Below are 9773 nucleotides of genomic sequence, written 5' to 3'. Positions count from 1 at the left end.
CCAATCAAAACCAAACCGAAACTGAAGCTTTACTCCTAACCTTCCTCTAATATGCAAAATGGCACACCAGACTGCACCTGGGAAGATGATAATTCAGGTTGATTTCAAGACAATTCTTTTGAGTGGCAAGGTCCTGCCTTGGGGTTAGTGAAGGAGGTGTGGCCCCAATGAAGGAGACTGCAGATACTTTTATTCTTTGGGCAGGTAGGGAGATGGCTCAATGGGTAAGAATGTTGACTGCTCAGCTGGGCAGTAGTGGCTCATCCCTTTAATCCCAGTGCTCAGGAGGCAAATCTCTGTGAGTTCAAGGCCAGCCGGGTCTACAAAAGTGAGTTCCAGGACTGTCACACAGAGAAACTTTGTCTGAAAAACAAAACAAAACAAAAACCAAACCAAAACAAAACAAAAAAAGAATGCTTACTGCTCCGGTTTGAGGACCTGAGCTAGGATTCCCAGAACCCATGTAAAAAACTGAGCACAGGTATGTATGCCTGCAACCCCATGCTGTGGTTGCTAGAGACAGGAAGTACAGCTTGCTGGCCAGCCAGTCTAGCTGACATTAAGTTCTAGGTTCCGTGAGAGAATAAGGTAAAGACTGATAGAGGACACCACCAGATGCCCTCCCCTGGCTTCTGAAAGTCTGAGCATAGGTGGCTGTTTCAGCATATGTACATGCCCACATACCACACATATATACCATTCCCCATTCCCTTAAGAAGAGCCACTATGTGTGTTACTAATTCTGGAAACAAAATCATGTTTAGCATTCAAACATCCATTCTAACTGATCATTCATTAGTGACTACATCATCGATAATGGAGTCCAACAATAAATTCCAATTCAATAAACTTGAAACCAAGTCATTAGATTACTAAAGCACACCTTTATTTTTCAATTGAACATTAACAGCTAGAGGTGTTTTCCCCTTTTCACATTTGTATCTGAACAACTACTCAATCAAAATGAAATATGCCCAACAAAATATGTGTAATAGCATTTCACATAACATAAATTGATGTTAGGACTAAAACAGTTTCAATGCAAAACAGCATTTTTATCCTGTTCACTGTTGTCTTGTGTAGATTGTTTAAAAACATAAAGGATTCTAATTTTCACTGAAATTAAGACAAACACACAAGGCCTTTCAAACACATGGTAAACCGCAGTAACAAATGCACAGTGATCATTTCAAATAACCCAGTGTTGATCAAATTCATTTAAGTTTTGATTCTTAGCTTCTTTGCTTCTTGATAATGAGACCACACCATACGGAGATATTCTTGTACACCTGGGAGAAAAGGTACTTGACAACATTAAGGGACTAATTCCATTCTGCTATTCATTCTGCACAAAACAAATGAAAACAAATAAAAATATTTTAATAAGGAAATAAAGTAGACTTTTAACCAAGCAAACTTCTCACTCCATATTTACATATAGCACCTATAACAAGAAAAGAAAGTTCCCAAATCAAAATTCCCTCTACATAGAAATAATTTTAAAACTACAGTTTAGAAATAGTACTGATAAGTATGAACTATCAGTCCTAAAGTTAAACCTACACTGTAGAAAACAAGGACTAGCTTTTCTTACCTGAAAAGATTACAGCATAATTCATAAGTGGTATGTTCTGATGCTGAAGAACACTGGGGTAGACAACTTTTATTTTTTTTTTTTACAGCAGATATACTGTTTTGGCAGAATATGAAAACAGCTTAATATAAACTGCACAGTATCACACATTCTGCCCCTTGTCTTCTATATAAACTACATACTTGTGGTGCAGTATCTACTTAACATCTAGGTACTACATTGAGAACAAAGAATTTCCAAGTAGTCATGTGATGTTCACAAAATGCAGAGCAGAAACAATTTTAGTAAACCAAGCTTGGCTGAAGCTAGCTGAGAGAACTGAGTCCAGCAACACAGTCAGCTAGGCAGCATCTATTGTATTATACAAATTGCAGGAAAAAAAATCACAGAGCTAAAGTCACATATGTTACCTCTTAAATATCAAAGAAGCTATAAAGAGATCATTATAAAGCATTTAAACTTGGGGTCAATCTAATAAACTCTAATACTAACCAATTTTTTCTGTATTTACAAAACTCCTAGGGTAGATATTTTTACTATATAAATTAAGTCAGTAGTAAGCATAAAATAAAGTGCTATTTGAAATCAATTTTAGCACTTACATATTACCTACTCTACAGGATTCAGGAACGAGGAGTCTTGCTAACTCACTGAAAGATTGGGAAAGATGAATCCAGGAAATCACAGAGCTGGGTTGAAACATCCTTGCCCAGGAAGGCAAAAATATGGAATACTATAATTTAAGAACAGAAAAAACCCCCCAAAAAACAGAAAACAAATACTTAAAAAAGGTAAAACAGGCCCAATTATGACAATCGTGGATGCTATGATATATAATCTAGGGACACCACAAAGCAGCAACTATTTGAAGAAAGCTATTTCCTTGATGATCCCTGACAGCAACTTTACTTAACAATATGACTTATAAGTTACCAGAATTAATAGTGCCAAATTTTATAACTCTGGGGTTGAGGAAATCTGACACTAACCTTGGATTACTTTTAGATTGTTCAGGGTACATCATGAATGAGTTAAAATCATTATGGAGGTTTAGAAAACATTAAAGCAAGGAATTCATAAATTTCATAAAGTTTAATAATTGATAATTACTAGATTTTAAAGGAGCTACTTAACGAATTAATTATGCCTACAGGCACTGGTTTAAAGTGAAAAGTTTTCACTTAGCTGAATAAACTTGTAAGCTGTATAAGCCACCACGGTTAGAAGTCACAAGGGTTGGGCCCCGTGGTCTTACTATCCATGTCAATGAAGAGAAAAAGGGAAACTCATCATCAGGGTTAGAGGCCTCTGCACATAATTTCTGCAGTGCTCTTAGGCATGGGTTTCTAGCTTCACATTCTTACAATGATGCCTCCATTGGTGGCTGCGACACTGACAAAACTTGGGAACTTTCCTCCATGGTAGACACATGCAGCAGCACACTTAGCCTAACACACATTCTTCCACACCCCACCAGTGTAGAATTAAAATACTTTACACTCAAAATAGTATATACAATTTTTAAGGAAAACTTGCAGAGCCAAAAACAAAGTAATGTGGAATGAACATACACTACGTGTGAAATATGCTTTGACAGTGACCATTCGCAACGAAATTCCATTTCTTCCAACACTGCATTTTACATAATGACTTATGACACGATTCTTACTCCTTTGCAGATTTCTCACTCACTCTTTTTAAACAAACACATATACTTAGAACCAAGTAATAACTCTAATGTTTGAAAGATACATTCATTTTCTTTACAGCATGAAAGACATACAAACATCGTTTTATCCCTTTTAAACAATGAAATTAGAGTTAACAGTTTTAACCTTCTATTAATAGAAAAATATTTTCTGTATATCATTTACATAATAATAGGAAAACTCTACAATGTTTACTTGAAACTTTTATGACCTTAACAAGGTTTTCTTCTTCATCCTTATACTGGAAATTTTGCAAGGCTCCAGGAAGCTAAACTTTTGAACTCTTCCTTAACAGTGTAGTTTTTACCTTGCAATATTGCTAATAACCTTCTGCAAAGAAAAAGTACTACTGTCTTACTTGATTATGTACTGAACCATACCTAGTTCATATAGATAAATTGCTGTCAAGCAGCTATGAGTAATGACTGCACACTTAGCTTTGAAGGACTAAAAACCAAACAATGACTTTAGAAATCAACAGTATATTGAAGCACAAAAACAGAAAGTAAGCAGCAACACATTTATATATGAAAACAGAAAGTAACTTTATGGTATCCACTCAAAACAAATTTACTTAGGGTATGAAAATAAAGCAGTATGGGCTGGAAACATGGTTTATTGTTTCTGTTAACATAGAGAAGTTTATTATAATTACTGCTACTAAGAGAAAATGAAATCCATGAAAAATAAGAATTATGGTAAAAAAAAAAAGAATTATGGTAAAAAGCAGAACCCAAAACAATTTTGGAACTGATTTCTTATACTCTTAAAGTTGATGAAATTATCTATAAGCAATTAGCCCTCAAAAAGTTTTATTATGCAAATTTCTTTTATGTGTATAATAATTCTCTAAGAATTTCATAAAAGTCACTAGTTTGTGATCACACTGAGACACAAGTGAATATCTGTCAACTGATCAGTAATTCTAATATTTAATAAATTCAATCCACTGAATTGTAATAACACAGCTGTTTTACTTGGAGGAAGCACCACAAATGGCTCCAGGAATGGCAGTTGGATGGTTGGTGCAAATGTGGGACGTGAGCAATGTGAACACAAAGTACTTGCTTTGTGGATGCAGCACCTTGTATGAAAGCAGACTGTGGGGTCTATTAGGTATGATTTGCTATATTACTGAGATGTTTATTCCAGCAAATATTTATCATCATATATTTACTATAAATGACTTAAATACAAATTCATCAGAACTACAAAATAAGTACTATGAAGAGCCTGTAAACATATCCCACAATGTTGTGGTATAAACAACTTACATGAATTCAAAACTACTTTGGCAACTTTACCATCAGAATATTTTTAATATTCAAAACACAGACACTAGATAGCACACTGCTATAAATTCATGTTTCCTTCTCTTTTCCTGATAAGCCATACTTCAATTTTATCACATGTTCACATTATGAATATAAATTATTTCGTAAGTAGATATAAGTTCTAAATCTCAGTTCTATGTGCTAAGTGCTTTAAGACTGACTTCCTACTTGCAGGTCAGCTTGCCTACTGTATGTGTATCAGCCTAACTAGTTCACAACAGCTTAAGTTCATCTGTTAGGGAAGCACCTAGCAAACTCGGCCCAATCCCTAATTGGCATCAATTTTGAAGCCTAATATCAAACTTCTAAGGTGTCAAAGATTCAAAGGGACAACACTGACCGTGCTTCCCAGGTAGAAATAGCTAAAATTTACAAGCAATTTATTGAACTTCTAGTCTAATACAGAAACGCTAGATTGAGAATTAGAAAACTTGAAGTTGACCAGATTCTGTTAAATTAATTGCTGAGCCTCTAGTTCTTCCTATCATAAGGAAGTAGAGACTAGACACAAGTCTTTCAACTTCTTATAGCTTTCAAGTTGTAGTACCACTTCTAGTGATACAAGAGATTTTTTGCTCAAATAACAAAGTAGACTTGATCAGACCCGCCAAGCGATATAAACAACCCCACGGTTAAAAGTCCATTCTGTCTGTGTACACATCTTTGTGAAATACACATGCAAACCAATGCACTGACATTTTTCTATGAAGGCATGTACCTAAAACCTTCAAGTAACTGTCTTAATGGCTCAGCATAACTTTGTGCATTTTAGTCAGTTTTCATACAATGTTACCCTTATTCTTAGGTCAAAATGGCTAATCATTGCCCTTTCCCAACTACTTACCCCAGAAGGCTACACAAAAGTTTTTCTTGGGCTGTATTCTGCCTCATTTTTGAATGGATAGATTAGTTTAACAAGTACAACCTATTCTTTTTGCAAATGCTAGTCTCCTCCAAATTATTATTACAGAGTATCTAGGCAGTGCAGACAAAAACCAGACACTCAATAAAACACTTTAAATAAGCACAGAAAAAACACCTGAACTCAGAGAGGGAAAAGTTTTACATTTACCTTTTAGCATGTACAAAAGCCCCTGACCCACCCATCAATATTGATTTTCACTTGTCAGAATAAATGTGTTCTTTCTTGAGTTTGCCAGTGTGTGTGTCTTAAGGGTGGGTAGTGAAAAGGGAAAGTAGTTTAATTCAGGATTTTTTTTTTGTCACACAATATTACATCAGTATGTATGAAGTCTAGCACTACTTACGTATGAAAACTAGCATTATTTCTAGAAATCTATTTTGATTAGTAAACTGATTAAATGCTTAGGTATAAAGGACAGTGTTCTATGCTAGATAACTAAGAAAGTTGAATTAGCATATCCATAGTAACAATTTGTGAAGGGTTATTTTAGCTTAAGATCCTAACAAATGTTCTAAAAGGGGTGTTTTTACATGTAAAATAATGACAGAGGACAGTTCTCATGAGAAATATAAATTTAATTCTGCACTTGTCACTGAACGACAAGCATCAGTGATTTAAATGGCAGCAATGCTCATTGCCAACATCAGCGTTAACTACAGAGGCATGAAGAAAGCTTTCCATTAAAGAGCGAGTGAATCATGCCATTGCCTTCTATCTTCTACACAAGTTTTCTCTTTTTGCCTATGGTTCTCACAGTCTATCCATATGGCAAGGACAGACATTTAAAATTTAGACTAAAATCTATCAATGAAATAAAGTAGCTCTATAATGTACAGATCTCCAACTTAATTTCCCTTTTTAACTTGTAATGATATCCTACTAGCCTAAATTACATTTGCCTCTGGTAGAGAATGGAATGTTTGAGTGTAACTATCTTTCACTGACTAGCTCATATTGTCTTGCATGTAAAATCAAAATAGGTGGACTTCTGTTTGACATAAGATTATGTTTATGCCTCTTTAAAAAAATAAGACAAATAGTATTTGTAAATGACAATGGTACCCTGGCCATTACTGTTTAGGAGCTTAAGTTCTTTCTGAATTTTACTATTATGAATTCTGAATATGAGATATGATAATTTAGATTTTATTAAAAATTCTTAAAAGTATGTCACCCCTCCAAACTAAATGCAGTCCAAAATATTTATTGGAACCTATGTTTTATCAAGACTACAGAAATATTCTGAAACCACTAGCAAATGTGCCTACTTTAACTATATAAATATAAAATAACATTCAAAGAGGTGAGCAAATTCTCATATTAAATTGGGCAATTTTAAAGATCTATTTCCATAGATTTAAAAACAAATGAAGCTGACAAGCAAAATATACACATCTGTAATGGAAGCTGGATCTTCAATCAAGATGAACAATCAAACACCTCACTAAACATGCTTATAATTTAATAAGCATCTATAAATATAAACTAGGTAATATAACTGTATACAAAAATGACAAGAAAACCTGTATTTTACTATTTGGGGGGATCACATTTAGAAGAAGTCAATAGTACTTAACTCTTTGAAGAATTCCAATGAAAAGACCAGTGTAGCCAGGTGGTGGTGATGCACACCTTTAATCCCAGCACTCAGGAGGCAGAGGGAGACAGATCTCTGTGAGTTCAAGGTCAACCTGGTTTTATACAGCAAGTTCTAGGACTGTTATACAGAGAAACACTGTCTTGAAAAACCAAGACTAAACAAAACAAAACTCCAAAACAACAACACAAAAACCAACAAAAACTAAAAGTAAAAAGAAAGACCAGTGTGAAGACAGCCTGATATGAACTGGAATGAGTACTGGAGGGTAACACTTCGGTATAGACAGGAACAAACCCAACTAACTAACTTTGTAATTGTAGCTTAGAGTGTTAATATGTTTATCTTTAATATACATGTTAAAGATCACTTTTTAAGTTAGGGATGAAGTAAATATGAAATTTGAAGAATAAACCCTTTTTGTAGGGTAAGTTGCTGAACTTTAAGCCCTGTTCTGCAGTAAAGGAATGTACAGATTGTGAACAATTCCACAGCAGCAGAATGCACTCTCAGCAGAACACAGATATTCCGGCTTTTACATCAAAGTACAAGCAAGCACTGAGTAAAAACAATCTCCTTACCCTTCTTGTATAACTCTCAACATAAGCTGTTTTTTTTTACACTGTGAATCTATTAAAAATTCATAAAACTATAATAATGTACAGTATACATACCTCCTATGGGTCAAATGAGTGCCTTTTCATTAAACAAAGATATCTCAAGGCACTTAAGGGGTTAAGACACGATGCATGCATTCCTTTACATCAAAAGTGTGAAGTCACATGATTTGGAATAAGCCAACCTTATGATAAATATAAGTTACATCATTAAATCCAAGAAATTCCATAGATTCATAGTTATAATTTCTATAAGATGCTGGTAAATGGACACTGTGCAGCATTTCCTGGGAACCAAGTTCCACTTTTCTTCTCAACAGCAGGTCCCTACTGGGATGTCAGGGAAGATGTGCTGCATCCACAGGCAGTGTACTGGCTAATGTTGAGAATGATATTGCTAACGTTTGAAAAATAAAATCTGGCAATCAGCAGAATAAGTACATGAACCACTGGAAAGGCCAGAGCAGACTCCTGATGTTTACTTCTTTTTGCTCTCAAGGTACAGGTAACAGAGATGAGTTCTGAGCCTTGCTGGGGCAATTCTACCAGAGGGGACTGCACGGCACCGCCTCAAAATTCCACAAATTACCCTGAACATATTCAGTTTCCACTATTTGTTCAGAGCAAAGCACAAAATAGTCAAAGATGTGAAGTTATAGGTTTTGAGTGACTTTTTTAAACATAAAGTGCAATAGTGCTGAAGTTTTCAAAGTTTGTTTGAGTTCTTCATTTTTTTGTGAGAGATGCCATTTCCTGCAAGCAGTATTATGGCACAGTGAATGTAACAAAAATCAGTTTCCCAATACTTATCCCAACCTTTTCGTTTTCTTATTTATTTGATGATGTTGTTAAGGGTTTAACAAAGCCTTCTTCATACACTTTCAAAATAGCTTCACAGACAAATCTGTATTGACTCTGAAAAATACAAATAGAAAAAAAAACCAGAATTATTAGAAAACCTAGAAAACCAAAACCTAAAACCTCACTTGTATTTCTTATTAAGGAAGGAAGGAAGGAAGGAAGGAAGGAAGGAAGGAAGGAAGGAAGGAAGGAAGGCAGGCAGGCAGGCAGGCAGGCAGGCAGGCAGGCAGGCAGGCAGGCAGGCAGGCAGGCAGGCGGGAGGGCAGGCAGGCCAAAAAGTACAGAGACACAATTTTTTACCAATGGTGGGAAAAAACAAAAAAACAAAACAAAACAACAACAACAAAACAAACAAAAAACACCTCATATTATACTTTGTTGACAAAACTCAAGACACTGCTGATAGGAATGTTAAAACACTGAAACTATAAACAGAAATTTGAAAGCATCAAATAAGATGGTGTTATTTTACTTGGGATCAAGCACTCTCACTTTTAGAAAATAAAAAAAAACTAGAAAAGTGTCTAAAAATATATATTCACTCTGTGAAGATAAAAAAATAGAAACCATTTAAGTCGCCATCAATTTGCTGTGTAGAGAAGGCTGACCTTAAATTCACAGAGGTCCTTCTGTCCCTGAGTGCTGAGATTAAAGGTATTTGCACTATGCTATGTGTCAGGATATTTTCTTAAGTGAAAACAAGCAAGATAGTTCAGGCAAAGAGGCTTACACATACACTAATTTTGGAAGACTGAACCAAGAGTTCCATAAGTTCTAGGCCAGTATGGGATACATAATGAATACCACACTGGCCTGTTTAAGGAGGGCAAAATTTAAAAAGCAAAACAACAGCAAAAGGCAAAGAGGGATTGCGGCGATGACTCAGCAGGTAAGAATATGTGAACAAGTATGAGAACTTGAATTCCTATCTCCAATACCCGTGAGAAAAGCTGGACATTTATGCGGGTGCCAGGGCAGACATAGGAGAACATTACGATTTGCTGGCTGCCGGTTGAGCTCCAGGGACAGACAGTGAGACCCTTACTCATGAGAATCAAGTAGACAGTGACAAAGGATACCTAATATCCTTCTCTGACCTCCACACACAGACTTGCATTCCCTCTCTCCCTCTCCCT

General features: G+C 35.4%; 1 protein-coding gene across 4 annotated transcripts in view; it reads right to left on the bottom strand.

Annotated features, from left to right (window-relative positions):
• Positions 1–870: 870 nt before the first annotated feature.
• The window catches only part of Ptpn4 (protein tyrosine phosphatase non-receptor type 4), a 181470-nt gene continuing 172567 nt past the window's right edge, over positions 871–9773 (bottom strand). For all 4 annotated transcript variants that reach the window (XM_050124440.1, XM_050124438.1, XM_050124439.1 and 1 more), the window contains one exon: positions 871–8691. In XM_050124440.1, the coding sequence (XP_049980397.1) occupies positions 8605–8691 (87 nt within the window). In that variant the 3' untranslated portion in view covers positions 871–8604. The remainder of the gene's footprint in view (positions 8692–9773) is intronic.

Source organism: Alexandromys fortis, unplaced genomic scaffold (genome assembly GCF_014885135.2).
Source record: "Alexandromys fortis isolate MF-2015 unplaced genomic scaffold, M_Fortis_MF-2015_v1.1 scaffold_232, whole genome shotgun sequence".
Taxonomy (NCBI): Eukaryota; Metazoa; Chordata; class Mammalia; order Rodentia; family Cricetidae; genus Alexandromys; species Alexandromys fortis.
The sequence above is the reverse complement of the archived record's forward strand: the minus strand, read 5'-3'. Positions and strand labels throughout refer to the sequence as shown.